The following is a 19594-nucleotide window of genomic DNA, read 5'->3' on the forward strand; positions in this document are numbered from 1 at the left end:
ATCACTTCTGTGCAATGAGCCAGTGATTTGACCAGGAGAAAATTGGATTCATGTGGACAGATGCACAAGAGATGGAAATACATCAACTGTGGGATTAACAATGCTAAAATGTCTTCATTATGTTTTAGACATTTATAATCTCTCACCATTAAGTATAAATATGTCTCTCACCAGTTTGTTAATTTGTTTGTAAACCCCATGTTTCCTCAGCAAATAAAATTTGAGGATGGCCTAAAGGAGTGTAGCATGACAAAAACTTTAAAAAGAGACAGCTCTCCAAAATTCACAATTCTTATTTATTGTTAATAAAGAATGTTCACAAACAACAAGCTGTAAAAACAATTTTTTCATACAGTGGAATTTTGTGGTTTTCCAAAACTATACATTTTCTTTGTACTTGATTTCCTGGGTAAATCTTGCTCACCAAATCAACTTAAATCAATATCAACCTTAATCCTAGAATTGGAGTGCCCACAAATTTAAAGAAAACAATTTTACAGCAGGATGTGGAAATATACAAAGTTATCCTGGGATCTTTTAATGAACATATTTTTGAAAAACTCTTTGGTATATGTATATGGTATTTCTTTCACTCAAGTCATATTTCAGAAGTTACAAAAAAAAAACACTGGCTTTTGAAACTGTTTTTGTATTTTTTGAAAATAACTAGAGAGAGTAAAAGAAATATCATAAATAACAACTTCAAGTTTTTGTGACTTCTTTTTACTTCATTCCATAGTTAAATTGATATGTTCTGTAGCATGTGTGTTTTGTTTACATCATTAATATGCAAAACTGACAATTTCAGAAATACATGGAGATATTTTAACTCATTACTAGAAATAATTTGGTTTTTACCATCAAAGTAAATAAAGAATAGAAATCCAATTAAAAATCAGATTATTACAATAGCAAGTGTGACCTTCTTATTGCACAGACTAATTTCTGTGAGGGTATGAAGCACCGAAGGAGTTTGTCCTCTCAGCCAATCAAAACATGCTGAAGTACAGAGGCCTGTCACCTTGATACAAATAATTTTACTTCTGACATTAAACTATCAAGCATTTTATTTTAATATAAGGAAAGCATTATTGTACAAGGAATAAAAATCAAACCAAAGAGAAACTTCTACACGTTGAAAAATTATTCATCTAGAATATGAAACATAAAATTGACACCTTCATTACTTTATTTGTGCACATATTTAGTACCACACCAGCATATCTAGATGTGTTGATCCATTTTGTACACATGACCATAGAAGTTTCTAGGTTTATATTGCTTTTCCTTGTGATCCTTCCCACAGAAATGATGCAAACCTTTCTATGCAGTAGAAATGTTTTTGTCACTATCACTATAACCTGTTAAAAAGACTTTTCATTTGAGAATAATTCTGATCCTATAACAGGCCTGTTCTGTTATGCTATATACCTATGATATGTATATGAATATATATTGTAATACAGTTTTTGAAATAAATATCATTCTTATTTTTCCTTGAATTATCATCATGTGTTGTTTAATCATTTCTTTGTTATAACTTATAAATAAAATGATGTCTCAGTGAAATAGATAACACGAAATAACATTAAATACAATTGTCTTTGGCAACTAAAGTTATAAAGGACCTGTTGAAAAATTTCCTGTCTTAAATGGCAATGACTTTTTCTTAATCTACAAAAAAATGAGTAAAATGGTTAAGAGGTTTACTAAAGACAAGGAAAAATGATTAGATAAATTCTATACTTCCTTAATACAAATGTGAGGTTCTCAAAGTTTTATCTGCTGATAAACTACATCATTAAAGCGGTATGTTTTATCCAAATCTGTTTTAAAGATTTCTTTGAAGAGCTACCCCTATAACGCTTATCTTCATTAAGTCATGCAATCATTGCTTTGGATTTATAGTTATAAAAGCATAATTTTCTTCTCCCGAGACAGATTTTTTCCACAGTAAACAAATTTGTCATCCACAAGACAGAATCCATCAGGCTTCAATATGACATTACACATCATACTTAATAACATAATGTGTAATCACACAAATCATAAATCCTTGAGGCTACGAATGGCATCAGCGCTTGCTTTAATCAGTTCACAAAGTTGTGTACATCTTTGGAGGTTTGTCTCAGTCTTCAATTGTTCTGATGCCCACTGAAGTTTGCCACACAGACTGTCCACTGCATCTCCTTGGATTTGATCAATTGCCCCTGTGGCTGGGATACTGTGGGAGGAGGAAGAAAGTGTACCCTGATGGATTGGGGGTATATCTACATGATGTATCTCTGCCCTTGTTGTGGACGGTGGTGCAGTTGGCTGGCCAAATGTTGATGGAATTGATGTTAGGGAGGAGTGATTCCTTCCACTGACTGAATGATCTTCAGCAGAGGAGCTCTCCAGTGTTGAACGACTACCTTCAAAAACTTGAGATCGAGCTGCAGTTGGATTTGTGACTGCAATGAGGAAATCAGTGAAAATTAGAAAGTTACAAGATCAAGTTGTATAATCATACACTAATGATAAATTCAATGTTGGAAAGGTACATATCTTGTTACTTCCTGCAAGCCCACACCAGAACATTTAACTGGCAGCATAAATAAATATCTACATATGTATACCTTTATTCAAACGAAATAATTCAAAACAAAAATTCAACATCTTCTTTATAAAGCAATACAGCGGTGTATGTTTTTGTGATCGGGATTTAAATGTGTAAAACACCTACATAACACAAAAACTTTTTACGCATTATGTAAATTAAAACTTCACACTAATTGTATCTTCCTTTTATCAGCCTGTATTAACCCTGAATGTTATTTATTCTAATATTGATGAACGATGAATTCAAAAATTGACATAATGGGTCCCTAAATTTATCTGAGTGTCATGAAATGGTGACAAATCCATGCACCTGATGTTACTGTTTTTTTTTATAATTCATACCAATCAACAGTCATGTGAACAACAAAACATATAATCAGATTGATTATGATCGTGAAACACACACATTTTTTGGACCACTAAAGAAATAAAACATGCTGAGAAAATCAGTTAACGTAACTATCCTTTCAAAAGTTACAGTGACAAGGAATGATTACATACCTGGATTGTCTTTGTCTGTGTCTGTATCTAATTCCTTACATGTTATGCAGTATTTTTCCCCGGCTTTTGTCTCCATCAGAATAGTCTACAACAAATAAAACGATTAAACCCCTCTCAAAACAGGACAGATGTGGATATATACATAATCAAGCATTTTTGAAAGTTGAGATAAATTTTGAGTAAATATTGTGCTTTGTCTTAGCCAGTTTCTGGTTTATGTTAAGATTTTAAAGGATGTTGTCACAGTTTATTGATATTCAAGGGAAGTTTAATACATAATTTATGATGTAAAACATAAAAATCATTACACCATTTCCAATAAATGATACTGATTTTTTAAGACAGACTACAGAGATAACTTTCTTCCTATACACTACTGGGACTATTTTTAGAATTTCAGGACTTTAGTTTCCTTTCCCGACATGGATTAATATTACATCTAGACTCTTGTGATGATTCTCTAACTTCCTAAGAAATCTATTATTTCTCAGCTCCTACCGACTGATGTTTAATTCGAAAATTTATATATTACATAGGTATATAGGTATACTTACGGAACATTCATCACAGACGATTCCCAGCATCTTGTAACCTTTCAGAAGGTAGTCGCCCATGATTTTGCTGATTTTGTCTGACCTTTCTCTACGAGCAGCAATTATTTTCATCTCTGCTTCGCTTGGTGGTTGCCATTCTTCTAAAGTGAAATTAAGTGCATAGAGTCTTACATTTAATGTAGAATGATATAAAAGACATGAAACTTCCGTTAATCACTGATCATGAAAGTTAAGGAAAATTCTAAAGACAGTCATGAGAATCTAGATTTCATCATGTAAGTTAATGCAACAGAGTTGAATCTTCAGGGTAAGAATTATTACTAATTTTAGAGGTGCCTGGGTCTGGTAAAGATCAAAATCAGTACACCAACATTTTAGGAACTCAAACTTTTCCTGTGGGACTCCTTCAAGTTTTTTAGAGCCTACCATATCTCTAAGAAATGGACCACATTCAAATTTTGCATATGTATCCTCTTAACTCAACAGGATTTTAAATTTTTTTTACTTAATATTTTAGTATAATTATAACAGAGACATATATATGTTTCTGAATTATAAGTCATTAAAACCTCATTTTTTAATATAACAAAAACTGTAATGATTGTATACATGTAATAAGTTAAGATAGTTTTACATCATGAATTTGTACTTTATAATGAGAATATCATACATCATAAAAACTCATTAGCTCTGTACAGATAGTTGAGTTACATGGAACAACCAAGTTACTTTTTTCCGTTTTAAGAGGTCACTTTAACACAAAGCTAGGACTGTTTGCCATAGATATGATCAAAACATTTCGATGTTATGCCAAGGACTTAGATGAATATAAATATATAGATATATAAATGTTATATAAATAACTATCTCTTACAGGCAAACACATCCAGTACATTAGCTTGTTACATGCAACTGTATCATACATTTGGTTAAAAGTGAAACCGACAATCAAAACTCAGTTCTTTAACACCAAATTGTAAAAATATGTAAAGAGCTGGCATAGACATTCGTACAAACATCAAACACAAATAAATGTAAGGAATTTAAACAATCGTCAGACCTACCCATTTCTTCTGTCAAAAGAGCCTCATCCACGTTGTTATTCATGGTCGCCGCCATTGATGTTATATAGTAAACGCAAAACGGAGTCTGGACGGGAAATAAGGCAGAGTTTGGGGTTTTTTTAAACTCCAAAAGCCACCATCCTCACACGAAAAAGAGTCGCTGCAGTTTTACTTATTCTTTTGTCCATTTCCATCATGATCAGTATACCAGGAAACTGTTATTTCAACATTTATTTACAAATGTATTTCAACCCTTGAATAACAAACCCTCGTTATTTTTTCAGTCTAAGAATACGAGATCTAGGTCTATGGCAGTAGTCTGCGTAAAACTATTCAGAAAATAAACGATTAAGGAAAAAACATTTGGTGGGTAATGTCAATTAGAGATTTACACTCGAGATTGATTGGTCTCGAAACTTGGGGGAGGGGATAGGTGTCAAAATAAGCGAACTATTCATTTGAAGAAAAAATGCATCATAAATCTTATAAAAAAAAAACATTCTTTTTTGACAATGCATATGTAAACAATCCATATAAATATGGTCCAGAATCAATGTATCGAAATACGGTTAATGTACATGTATTTCAGTTTCTTAAATCAGAATTCAGTTTGCTTTCACACCGTGGGTTGATTAAGACTACAAAGTTCGCGGCCTACGGGGTTGAAGAGGTAAAGCCGACATTGAACGATGCCCGGGATACCTGTAAAATCAGGAAGTTATGCATGAAAGATGAATTTGAACTTATAGTATATCTCCAGACAAACCGTCCATTTTACTTGTTAAAATCATCTGGTAAATTAATTAATTTAATTAATCACATTGTGAATGAAACTAATTAGATTACATTGTGTTTTGTTCACGTTGAACACATCATTGGTCATCATTACGGTGTAAAAAATAAAATCTTAAAATGTAAAGTTGAAAATACTTGGAAGATAAATTTGTGACATTTGGCGGTAAATTTCTGAAAATCAAAACTTGTTTTCGCGGTCATTTCATATATTTTTTCATATATTTGTTCAATATATACATCATAAATATACAAAAGAACGCATCAGCCATCCTCACATTCACGTTCAGAAATCACAAATAAAAATACTATTATGACATTCACACCGATTTACATCATACTACATACATGGTAGACACAAACATCCTTAACTTCATCTTCCGCATCATCTACGCTTGTCAATTAACATCATCACAATGTAAGCATGCACTTCATGTATACTGGTATACATTCATCATCATCCTCCTCCTCATCATCGTCATCATCATGACACATGCACACATTACACTCATTGTGGTAATACTAGTGTTGGGAATCGGCTGAAATTTCCTGATCGATCATCAACATTGTGTAACCGATCGATGATCGATTAAAATCGATTAATTTTTAATTGTCTGTTTTGGGATATTATTCAAGTCTAAATATGTATTTTGTGTTATGTTTTAACAGTAATTCACGTAATTACTAAAACTGTTGTACCTACACCATCTTTTTGTGTGCTTGTTATTCGTTTATTGCACAGAATACTTTTTAATATAAACAAATGTCTTTTTTTAAAAGATAATTCTATTAATGTTTAAAATAATTTCAATGTTGAAATAATCTCTTTTCATACATCACGATGATCGACTACAGATTTCTTAATCGATTAAATGATCAAACATCTCAAACAAGTGATACTCGATTAAATCAGGGACGTATATATGTCCCTGATTAAATCGATTAATCGGAACAACACTAGGTAATACAGTTAACTTTTTTTTATAACACACTTCAAAAGCGATTTAATCATAACGATGTGATTTTTGCTCCCTTTAACAATCTGTCGTAACCTGTGTTTTTAACAATAGAATAAAATGAAATGACTAGAAAATTCGTGTTAAACTACAAAAAATCATGGACATGTGCAAGGCTTCCCGGAAGTGAAGGGGAGGGAACTCTGGTTAATACACCAATCAGAAGCGGTCCGCGAAAACTGAACAGTTCAAAATGCCGAAATGCGAATTGTTTTATTTTAATGTTTTTGTAAATGGACATCCTCTGAAAGAGTACACCATCGGTTCTGAGTTCTACATTGAATCTGACCTTCATACAGAGTCGTCGTATTGCATTGAGGAGCAGGATGCCGAAGGAAACACACAGGTGAATTTTGCCCAAATAATCGTGCGTAACGAGCTCTAGGCTCGTGATGGCATGCGCTCGAACGGTACCACAGGGACTTGATGAAAGTTCCCAATTACGTCCTTGGTCTTTTCCATGATTATAAATAGCACGTGTTCAAAACAGAAAAAAATGCTTGATTAAAAAAAGAAGGTTTTTCAGCCATTCACCAGTTTACCTGTCTGTGGAAATGTTTTCTCGTATCAGAGACATATATAATGATATATACGTCTCTGCTCGTATCCATTAACCAGGTGATATTCTCACGCGGTGGAGTACGCAGTGATAGACTTGTTATGTCTGGGATATGACGCCAATTTGGAAAATTAGCAGTGGCATTGACATAAATGATGACCTTTATTACACAGATGTTACACGAAATCTATCAAATATGACAGATGACCTGCCGACCAGTCCTCTCCATCCTTCCCTGCCCTTCGCACGTTTGACCGCCTCGCTCAGCTTCAATCCTGTCCATTCTGTGATATTGTCTTCCCATCTCTTCTTCTGTCTTCCTCTCTTTCTTCCTCCTCTGACTGTTCCCTGGAGCACTGTCTTGGCAAGCCTCTCTCCTCTTGTTACATAGCCGAACAATTTTGGTTTGCATCTCTTGGTTGTGGTGAGAAGATCTTCATAGGGATCAATGGCTTGCCTTATTCAGTTTTTGACTTCCTCATTGGTTATGTGGTCTTTGTAGGAGATGCCAAGCAGTCTTCTAAAGCAGCTCATTTCTGAGGCCTGAATTCTCCTCTCTAATTCTGCTGTCAGGGTCCATGTTTCACAAGCATACAGGAAAACTGAGTTGACAAGGGAACGCATGAGTCTTATCTTTGAGCTGTACTTGATTGCCTTGTCCTTCCAGATGATGTTCAACTTAGCTAGTGTTGCAGCTGGCATTGCAACTCTGGCTAGTACTTCAGGCTTGGACCCCTCATCTGAAATTATTGCTCCAAGGTATTGGAATTTCTTCACGGTTTCAAGCTTTTCTCCGTCAGTGATGTCAGTTTGGATTCCATGGTTGCTATTTGTCGTCAGTTTTGTATTGTTTGCACTGATTTCCATGCCGTAAGCTGTGGAGGATCTGTCTTGTTGCCTGACCATGTTCTCCAGTTCTTGTTCTGAGCCTTTGAGTCCATCTACATCAGCAGCAAAACGCAGGTTTGTGATTGTTCTGCCACCAATGCTGACTGTTCCTGGGTGGTCTTCAAGTACATCTGTCATAATTCTCTCAAGGAAAACATTGAAGATTGTCAGCGAGAGCAAACATCCTTGTCTCACTCCAACTGTGGTTTGGAACATGTCTCCGATGTCCCCGTTGAGGTAAACCGCACTGCTGGTTTTGTTGTATAGCTTCTGTATGACGCGGATGATGTTAGCGTTGATGTTGTAGTAGTTCGTGGTCGCCCAGAGTGCCGCATGCCACATTCTGTTGAATGCCTTCTTGAAGTCTACAAATACGTGGTAGAGTTCTTGTTGGTGTTGAAGGTATCTCTCACACAGAATCCTGAGGTTGAAGATCTGCTCAGTTGTGCTGGGTCCTGCCCTGAATCCTGCCTGCTCTTCAGCTATAATTTCTTCAGCCTGGGGTCTTAGCCTATTCAATATGATCCTGAGCATCACTTTGCTAGGATGACATTTCAGGCTGATGGTGTGGTAGTTATTGCACTGTTGTAGGTTGCCTTTCTTGGGTAGGGTGATCATTAAAGACTGGGTCCATTGTGTTGGCCACTCTCCCGTCTCCCAGATCTTCTGGCATGTAGCGCATAGATCATGGCCTCACCCCCTGCATGCACTAGTTCTCCTGGGATGTTATCAATGAATGCTGATTTTCCTTTCTTCAGGGACTTCACTGCTTCCTCCACTTCTTCTCTGAGGATGGGGAAGCTGTCTGTGTCTGTTGTCAGAGGGATGTTGAGCTTCTCTGTATCGCCTGTTGCGCGGTATGAGTATAGATATGCGGTGTACTCTGTCCACCTGTTCAAGATGTCTTTAGACTCGGTCAGACACTTCCCGTATTTGTCGAGAATGGTGCTAGGCAGTCCTTGCTTGCAGCTGGTGAGGTTCTTCACCACTTGGTAGGCCTTCTTGGCATTGTTTGCTTCAAGGTTCCGTTCAATGTCGTTGCACTGATCAGTAATCCAGTCTTCCTTTGCCTTGAGCATGCTCATCTTGACCTGCTTGTCTGCTTGTCTGTACTTGTCTGCTCCCTCATCACACGAAATGCAATGTCTCTTTTGTTTTTTTTATATCTCTTTAAAGCTTAATATGTGATAAAATATAAAATGTTACATTTTGCCTCAACAAAATCTGGAAATCATTCCTCTTTAACTTTTCTCTCTCTCATATTTCAACTAATGTTCAAGCTTGGTAGCCGTTATAATAACACACTATGGTATTAATTTTGTTTTCATGTTTATGGGGAAGGGATCTGGTATACATCATCCTGTGATACTTGTAGAATTTATTGTATACCTAGCAAAAATGTTCGGTCAAATTTGAGTGTCGGATAGCCTTAAAATATTGATTAAAATCTCCCAAGAAAATAGACTTAATCCAGGAGTAATTTCATGCGAAGGTTTAGATTAGGTTTAATTGATATACGCCAATTTCAAAGGTGAATGATGTTGAATCTCTGTCACCAGGCCAATTGCCATGCATCACTCTTAATACTGTAATTCATTGAGTAGTCTCGTTTACAGGGACAAGTTCAAATAATGGTAATTAATGAAAACTAAATTATTTTTATGAAACATTTTGCATAAAAAGTGTTTTTTGACTTACAGAGGTACCCTGTGACACCTTTCAGTATCCATGGGTGCATTAACAACACATACGACTTCCCTATGTACCTGAAGCTGTGTGTTGATGGGCAGCAGATTTGGATGAAACCTTTTCCTCCACACAAGAAAGAGGTGTTGTAAGTGTCCTGTTTGATGCAGTAATTACCTTGATCCATGGTCCGTTCATAAAGCATTGTTGGTATCGCTATATCTTTAGAAGTACTGAATGGATCCCTCTCACATTTTACCTTGGGGTGGGGTAAAGTTAAATAAAGTTTTCATAATGAAATTTTTGAGCATAATTTGTTTATTGTCCTTTGGGAATAGATTAAACTCAGACTTGTTAGTAGGCCTATAGGAAGACAGTTTGATGTTATGCACATATTGACTCTGACTGACCCCAAGGGGCTGATGAGTGGGGCCAAAAAGGGTCATATTTACTTAAATTTCAAAAATCTTCCTTCTCAACATCCAAATATGGAAGAATCAAATACTTTTCAAGGATGGAAGGCTCATAAGTTTCTTTACCAAAATTGAAAATTTCAATACTCAGGGTCTCACATTTCCCCTTGGGGATGGGGGTAAATTTCACCATACAAAATTGTAAATTCCCTGACCCCATTGGAAGAGGGGTACAGTTTACAGTTAAAAGTTAATTTAAGAAAACTACATTTTGGAGCATGATTTGTTTATTTTCCATTCGAAATATTTCAAACTTTGTTAGAGTTATTTGTATAGGAGGATAGTTTGATGGTATGTACATGTTGATGCCAGGTGATCCCCGTGGGCTGATCTATGCGGCCAAAAGAGATAAAATTTACTAAAATTTCAAAACTCACAATCCTGAGTTATATGGTAGAATCAAATACATGTACTGACTGGATTGAAATGTCTAGAGGTACTTTACCAAAATTGTAAATTTCATGACCTAAGGGTCTCGCATTTCCCATCTTTGGGAGGAATATAAGTTTATGATAGTTATATAATTTTTTAGAAAAAATTGTTTACATTTTGTTACAAATAATTCTAAATTAGTTAGGATAACAGATTGATGGTATTGTTATGGCAGACATTTCCCTGGCTGATACCCAGGGACTGATGAACTTGGCCAAAAAGGGTTAGATTGGCTCAAGTTTCAAAAACATCTTCTCTATACCCAAATATGGTAGAATCAAAGTCTCCATGCATGAGAGGTTTTTAAAGTGATTTACCAAAAAATGTGGATTTGATGACCCAGGGCTCTTGCATTGTCTATAAGGGAGGAGGTACAGTTTTCTGTAGTTTAAATTGTATTGGGAAACAGCAGTTTTAGGGGTAATTTCTTTTAACTTAAATCTGGTTAGTATCATGCATGGGATGGTAGTTAATGTTACGCCCAGTTTACACTTGTATTACATGCACATTGTGTGTTATCTTACTTTGTTAACAAGATTATTTCTGTGATAAAGTTAAAGAACAACGACAGCATTGGTAGAATTCAGGGGCCTCTTGTTGTCATAAGCTGGTTTTGATGCTGTTAACTTGTTTCATTGTTTATTATTTAAGTCGGGTAAAGGGATACAAACACCAACATGTGATTCGGGAGCTGCTCTTTACACTACCCAGGATGGATGAAAGTCATTCAGTAAGTTATTTCATAGTATAGAATATTGAAGACCTGTGTGCCTTTATATACTCTACATTTCATGTGTTAATTCGTCAAAATTACAACAATTACAGAATACTACCTGATCGTCAACAATTTATGAAAGTTCTCGGGCCTGTTTCTTCAGGGGCCTACATATGCTGTTCAGTTTGTATATTCTACATGAATGTTTTCATGTGGTTTGGCTTTATTGATGTTATCTCAGATTGTGAAAACAATTTTTTTATTTTATTTTATTTAAAGTTTAAGGGGACATAAGTTAGCTTTTTAGCAGCTGCATTCTTCAAGGGATTTTGATCAAAATTCACACATTTATGTAGGCTGTAATATCATGGAAAAGTTTGAGTTACAGTGTTGATAGTTCATATCTACATCTTTTTAAAACATGAAATTAATTTTTCTCTGGGACTGTGTACATTGTTTTGAAACTTGACATAACATTTATCCTAAGTAATACTAAATTGCTTGGTGATTGGTAGATCAGTGTGACATATCTTTTAATTGGTTGGACTTGGCATTCACTTTGGTTTCTAACCATAAGAGGTAATTTTTCCAGTGTTAATCAAATATCATTTCAAACTAATAAAGGACCACAAAAGTCAAGTCATTGTTATTATTTTAATTAAATCTTTGTCAGCTGTCTAAAGGTTACTTTAATTTGGAGATTTTTGTCGAGCTTCATGCACTTGTCTATCCATTTCTCATCAAACACGCTCGATTCTTGAGGGGATCTGTATTGCTTGTGATGAATCTTTTGATTTATGTTTTTATCTTTGTGTAGCCTCAAAAAAAGAGACAGAAGAGTGGTGATAAGTCCACAACAGAGAGTGAAGCTGATAACTTGCAGGGTACCATTAGCATGCAGTGTATAGAAGCAAAGGCAGTTGGTACATTTACCACCTGTGGAACCACATTCTTAGAAGCCAGATCAGCAGAGCTGTCTTCATGCCCAAGCTTATGTCAGTCATCGAAGAAACATGGTAGGTCATTGACTAATCAGTCAATAAGTTTATATCAGCCTCTCGTGATGACAAACACTTGTCCTGTACATGTACACATTGTAGTGTTATTGATTCATTTTAGTTTTATATTGTGCTAAAACATGATTTGCTAATGTGACAAAAGATGAGCTAAAATTTGATTGTGTTAAATCAAGTTCATTTACAGTATACAAATACCATATATATCTGGCCAGGCTTTTTTCCTGGTATCTACTCTATACTAATCACTTAATATGTTTGATTGACAGATACCTAAAACATTATGACCATTAGTTATCATTATCAATATTTCTATACAGAAAGTTGTATATAACATGTTATGAGTAGTTGTGTGTAGTCTACAGGTGTTCCTTATAGAGACCCATACTAAATTGAAGTTATTGGGTATTATTTTGAAATAACATTTTCTCCTGAATGGTCTGTCATAGCAAGAAATGAAGATAGGGCCTCAACATATGCATTGCATATAGTACATAGAAATCAAAACTTGTACCTCATTCCAGATGGCTATGATTGCTGTCATCGTTAAAAATTTGATATTGCTATTTCAGCTAAATTAAGATTGAAACATGACAGTGGCCTCCATCTTGAGAATCTTTTATTGTTTCTTATTGCATTGAGACAGGACTTTCACTGATCATCCAAATGGGAAATTAGACTTGTGTGACATGAAGGCCATAACTGAAAGCTACCTTTGCAATGCAAAAAGTTTTACACAGATAGATTAACAGTTCTGTTTAAAACATTTTTTTTCTCATCAGAATTTCTTGCAACAGCATAGCTACAGTAATGTAGAATCATTTGAAAGAATTTACAGAAAGCAATACAAGTATAAAGAAAAAGAAAATACTTTCTGTTACCATAGAGACAGAGCTCCAACAAGAAAATATGTATATAGTTTGTGCTAACCAAAATTCAGACCAATGTGACATTCAAGATGGCTGCTACGACAGCCATCTTTAAAATTACTGTAAGTATTAGTAGTAATAGTAACCACTACCACTCTTAAATAAATTCGGATACAGAGACAGGGACTTCATGAGTGTTTAGGACAGGGTCAACTTTTGGTCAAAATGGATCCATATGACATTTACGATGGTGGCTATGGCCATTGTGTTGGGCCCACTCTCTATGGTCATACCTTAATTCAAACTGGCCACATTCTGACAAAAAAAAAATTATCTTTTTATTTTCTGAACAGAAACTCTGACTCAGATAGGACTTTTTTCCACTTAGGCTTAAACATTCATATGCATGTGTCAAGTCGCATTCTAGACCACCACCGTAACTGCCATCTTAATATACTTAAAAACCTGTTATTGCTTATTCTTTTAAGCGGAAAGGTGTATTGAGTGGGGACTTTACCTGACAAGTTTCCAGAAAGAGTTCTTAATGAAATTTGGATCTCAAGGCCATATATTGATGAAAAATTTTGGAATTTACAGCAGATGATAACAATAAAGATTTACTGACAATTATGTAGGTAATTCCTTTCATTATTTTATTAGTTGACCACAGTCCTCTCATCTGTTTAGTGAAAAATCAAACACCAGTAGAGTGTTGGCCTGTTCTATCAGAATTTCTCATAAATGAAAGTGTATTTTCTGTATGTTTCAGGAAATGTTGGTGTTTCAACCCGAGAAGGCCGAAGTCTATATCATGTAAGCCAAGACCACAACAGAAGGAAAACAATGGTGAGGTACAAAGTAGGCCAGCACCATTTTGAAGGAGTAGTTATAAAGTACCGCCCTCGCTACACACTTCAGGAGCTGGGCATAACAGACGAGGCCTGGAACTCTATCAACACCTCCAGGCAGAAATCTCAAAACATAGATACAAATGATTCCAAATCAAATGTTAAACAACAAGGAGCAGACGAAGAGGTTGGTAATGAGAATGTAGATCCAAACGTCAATGAACCTCTAGATTTTACTGACAAGTTCAGGAAAATGAATTGCTACACCCCAACACCAAGCTCTGGATCAGCTGATCAGGAATCTCAAGGCATTAATGGTGGACGTTTATTCTGCCTATCACCTCGTGCTAAACATAAAATGTCTGTAGATTCCCCTTCTGCCATGAAAATGCACATGAACTCCCCAGCTGATTTTCAGAAATTGAATATCTTCTCACCAAGTGATAGCAATAAAGTTGGAAAAACAGATGTAAACTCACCATCGGAACTACTGCATAAATCTCAACGAAGATGTGTTCAGGTGGAAAAACAGTTAAAGGATGACGACAATAAGCAGTTCCGACTGATTGAAATCGATGACGATGTACAGATTCTTGAGGAGGTCGATGATGATGTCATCTGGATGGGTGATGATAGCTGCTGTTTCCTCGATATCTCGGAACCGGACATCTCCATGGTGGACCTGAGCGAGGACATATAGACAAGGACAGAGCAAAAAAAGCACAAGGATTTTCATGATGAAAGTGAAGTACTGCTGGAAAGAACTTGAACTTGAGTGAATTCTTGCTTTTTAAATTGATTAACATAATTCCAAAGGTAAAATCATATTTTACAGGACTTGTTAATTTCAAAAAGTCTTGGATAATAGATAACCATTGTATATTAGTAATGTACTCAAAAGAATATGAAACCTAGTGCTATGCTCATGTGTGTTCATGTGTTTATATATACACACTGTTATACATAACTGGCTGTACTGCAGTTATATAAATGGTGCTTACTTCTATATTTCAGAATGAAAGTACGTCATACAGTACTTCAATAGTACTCCTTTATCATTGATAAACCTTTTTCTACTTTGCTTGTCTAGATTATAACAGTTTCTTTCCTAGAGTTGTTAAGATTTTGGTGGAGGTGGGGTAGGAGTGATGTACCTTGTTGGTGGTGCTCCCAGTGCCATATAGAGTTTTTGTACTTGGTGTGGGCGTGTATACTCTAAGTACACTTTACGTGTCCAGATTACATTCCCATCTGACCAAGTGATCAAATTTGTTCAGTATTCTGAATATGAATCTGGTCTTTCTTCTTTCCTTTATGCCTCTCAGCTTTATCTTATTTTTTCCTGTAATTTTTTATTACAAAATTTCTCATCTTTTCCTCCTTCTTTCATTCCATCCTGTGTATTTAACTTTTTTCTCACATAAACCTTTGGTAAATGTTTGTTGGCTTTGGTACAGTACACATTTGATAATGAAATGTCCCTGATTTGTAACCAATACAAAGCCAAACAGTGTGTTGTACAATATATCATTCAACGGAGGTAACTGTTGATATATAAACTATACTGTAGAAGTTCATTTAATTTCAGCCAATACCGGAATCAGTCGATGGTGATGGCACGTTGGTCTCAAAGTCATACTGATAGATAAAATAGTGTGTGGAAAAGCCAAAAGTTGACTGAATCTTGTAAATGAAAACAAAATAAAGTGTTTTTATAATGAATAAGTCTAAGGCAAATTTGATAAACATCAGTTCCTTTTAAAGGCTTAAATTTCTTTAATTATTTCTGGTATTGCATACTGTAACTCATCCTTAAGGCATAGAATGAGCTGATGGTAGTCTACAGATAATCTGATACAGTTTGATATTAGCTTGTAAATGTTTTTATTTACTGTTATAAACATCAATGATTTTTTACTGCAAATTAACACAGGTTTAAAGTGACATCACAGGAAAACAATTTTTTCTATTATTATTATTGCATATATATAAATATCAAGTGTATCACCTCATGAACTATGAGATGTTTTTCACTGAAATATGCACATAAAGATTTCAATTTATAATTATAGAAAGGAACTCCTTATCTGTTGATCAACAGTCTGGACATGTAAATTTTAGCTTCATATATATATGTATATATATATGGAATCAATGAGACAATGTTGGCAATTGATGTCACTTATTTTGTAATTCTGAATTGACTTACAGGTATCAAATAATATTTACTTAACCCATAGCAATTCTCGATGTTGAAAAACAGAATTTTACTTACTGTGTCACTGCTGTCTATGTCATTTCTGTCTGCCATCATGTGTTTGTGTTTACAAAACAAACTGCCTCATTTCCATGTTAATGTTGTTATCATTTAATTTGAGAGGGGTGTCCCGAACCAAAGAGGTGGTCATGCTGGACATTACAAAATGACTGAATGTTGGGATAGTATAGAAACATAAATAGAAGTATAAAAAACGTGTACAATCATTAACAAAATCAAGGGTTTACTGCGATTCACCTTTAACAGTGTGAAATTGAAAGAATCTAACATTTGGTCCAAGAATCTAAATGGATTAAAATAATTGGAATATCATTAAATGCCATGGTGTGGTAACAATATAATGTTGACATTCTCTTGCAAATCTCATTTTTAACTGATTTCTGAAACTTGCATTGCTTTAATTTTAGTTATCCTTCCTTATATCAATTTGCAAGAAGTTTTGTTTCATTTTGTTTGTTTTTTTTGTCCGATGTTTCAGTCTTGTCCAGGGGACTGCCTTCTCACATTTCAATCATGTATGTAACACTTCAACTGCTTCATTATCACGACATGTTTTACTTTTGTAAGCTGATTTGCTCTGTAACTTTTATACACCTAATTTATTGTGTTTTGATACAAGAATGTATTAGTTTGGTGTGGAATTAATTTTATTTCTCATCATTAATTTTGTTTCCACATAGGTTGTGGGTAGCCACTGTACAACAGATTCCTCTTGATTTGTTTTGGTGCAGGTTACACATTGTTGACATTTTTGTGTTCACAAACTACATTTCAGTTTTAATACACAGATCTTTTTGTTTCAAAACATTATGAGCAATTTCAGGTTATCTTGACCAGCATATATGTTTTGCCATAAACTTTAATTCAAAGTAAATCTATGAGTTTCATATTGTACATATGTTATGTAGATCATCAGAGATTTATCCTCTGTAAATTTATTTGTGTATCACTGTCTGAACATTATGAAAAATAAAAATCTATACCACAGAGACTTGGCATGAATTCCCAACCTACTGTCCGTATATATGTAATAATTCATATATATATGATACATGTATTGTAAAACACATACATTTTGATATATGGATAGTGGGTTAGAATTTGTCCCTGTGATATCTACAGATGTTTTATATCCATATACCAGGTAACATCCTTGTTCAAGTCAAATGTCAGGTGACAGGTCTCTATATGTGCTTTAACTTGCCTAATCCAACATGAAAAACTATGTTCTCATTGATGGAAATATATTATCCTCAAAATCAAGTTATTTGTTGTTTTTATATATAAAGATTTTTCTTGTGTTCATGTATTTCTCTTCATCGCATCCAACTAAACATCACTTAAATTCAGATCATGTTGACACATTGGGAATAAATAACACATCCAAACAAATATGATTGCTTAAGATGTCCTTGAGACCTAAAGACTGGGCAAGGTGTCCTTAAGATTGATTAAAATGTTCTCAGGACCTGGAATGATGTCCTGGAGACTGGGCAAGGTGTCCTTAAGATTGATTAAGATGTTCTCAGGACCTGGAATGATGTCCTGGAGACTGGGCAAGGTGTCCTTAAGATTGATTAAGATGTTCTCAGGACCTGGAATGATGTCCTGGAGACTGGGCAACTTGTCCTGGAGACTAGTCATGGCATCCTTTAGACTAAATAAGATGTTCTCAGGACCTGGAATGGTGTCCTGGAGACTGGGTAATGTGTCCTAGAGACTGGAATGTGTCCTTTAGATTAATGAAGATGTTGTCAGGATCTGAAATAATGTCCTGGAGAGTGGGCAAGGTGTCCTTAAATTAATTAAGATGTTCTCGGGACCTGGAATGATGTCCTGAAGACTGGGCAATGTGTCCTTAAGATTGATTAAGATGTTGTCAGGACTTGGAATGTTGTCCTAGAGATGAGGCAACCTGTCATGAAGATTGGGAAAGTTGTCCTTTAGATTGATCAAGATGTTCTCGGGACCTAGAAGGATGTCCTGGAGACTGGCAAGGTGTCCTTGAGATTGGCGAAGTTGTTCTCAGGACCTGGAATTATGTCCTGGAGAATGGGTAAAATGACTTTGATAGCAGCAAGCCTGTCCTAAAAACTAGTTAAGGTGTTCTTCAGAGAGCAGGGAAGATGTCCTTGAGACCTAAATTGAGGTCAAAGTGACCAGGCTAAAATGGCCTTGAGTCAGTGTAAGATGTCGTAGAGACCAGAAAATATTTCATTGAGACAAGGAAGGATATCTGGAGGTTGGATAAGATATCCTGGAGACAGAAAAGATGTTCTGAAGACCACGAAGAACGTCCTCTGGACAGGTTTAAGATGTCCTACTGATTAAAGTTTTCTTCTATTTACCATATTCCTCATTTTATGAAAAGAAAAACAAAGATTGCCTGGTTAATGCATGTGGTAGTCTTTAATTTATTCCAAGCCTTAAGTTATATTGAAGTATGGCACACAGTTAACATGATATTTCTGCTACTTCTATGTCAAAAAGGACATGACAATAACATTAGACAACATGACATTTACACCAGACGACATGTGTTTGTTGTTTATATGATACTTCAAGTTGAGGTTCCAGCTTTTTTTCAATAGAATTTTAGTGTAGAGATTTACCACGAAGATTTATATTGACTTTAATACAAAGAAAATACATGGCAGTTTTTTTATATTGTTACCGGTACTACAGAAGTGCACAAATGTCACAGTAGCACATTGGATAGTTTGTAGTTTCCTCTTTTACGAGGAATAAATTGAGTATACTAGCTGTCATAGAACTGTAATAGAAATCTTTCAAATGTCACAGCTATTGATGACATTAGAACTCTTTATTGGAAGTAAACTAGTGTTTGGACTTGCCTCTTTTAACATGTACAACACTTTTAACATAACCTGCATTACTGTCCGTTTTCTTCTACATGGCACGATTGAACCTTAGTGGTTTTACCACAAACAGGTCTATTCTGTATTTATCATCACATGTAAAATTGACCTGTTCTGACTTTACAGGTATGTAAATGTTTGAGACCTTAACTTAGTTTGTAATATCAACAATTTAGAAAAATAAATGCAACAATAAATACAGATACTGATAATTATGTTTGATTATTGTGCCACAGTTCAGTAAAAATAACACTCAAAGTTCAAGCTACACACATAATCATAAATACAGTCATAAACGACTACATATCTATTGATTTACTTGCCGTCATGTTTCCAGCGAAATATGTATGATGTATAATTCCCAAAATGTTTCCAACAGTACAAAAATTAATTGTATGAAAACAAAAAATAACTACAGAATTT

The 19594-nt window shown here is 35.0% G+C and overlaps 2 protein-coding genes across 2 annotated transcripts; one reads left to right on the forward strand and one right to left on the reverse strand.

Moving 5' to 3' along the window:
• Window positions 1-275: 275 nt before the first annotated feature.
• LOC132554379 (protein ZNRD2-like) lies at window positions 276-4775 on the reverse strand. The gene is made up of 4 exons (XM_060218686.1): window positions 4721-4775; window positions 3657-3796; window positions 3103-3187; window positions 276-2453 (listed from the first exon to the last, which is right to left on the reverse strand). The coding sequence occupies exons 1-4, from the start codon at window positions 4773-4775 to the stop codon at window positions 2047-2049; spliced, it is 687 nt and encodes a 228-aa protein (XP_060074669.1). The 3' UTR covers window positions 276-2046.
• A 1946-nt stretch (window positions 4776-6721) lies between these two features.
• Window positions 6722-14714, forward strand: LOC132554395 (uncharacterized). The gene is made up of 5 exons (XM_060218702.1): window positions 6722-6874; window positions 9676-9809; window positions 11218-11296; window positions 12099-12297; window positions 13915-14714. The coding sequence occupies exons 1-5, from the start codon at window positions 6722-6724 to the stop codon at window positions 14712-14714; spliced, it is 1365 nt and encodes a 454-aa protein (XP_060074685.1).
• The last annotated feature ends 4880 nt before the right edge of the window (window positions 14715-19594 follow it).

Source organism: Ylistrum balloti, unplaced genomic scaffold (genome assembly GCF_031769215.1).
Source record: "Ylistrum balloti isolate Yb309-2 unplaced genomic scaffold, AGI_CSIRO_Ybal_v1 Utg370398, whole genome shotgun sequence".
Lineage (NCBI taxonomy): Eukaryota > Metazoa > Mollusca > Bivalvia > Pectinida > Pectinidae > Ylistrum > Ylistrum balloti.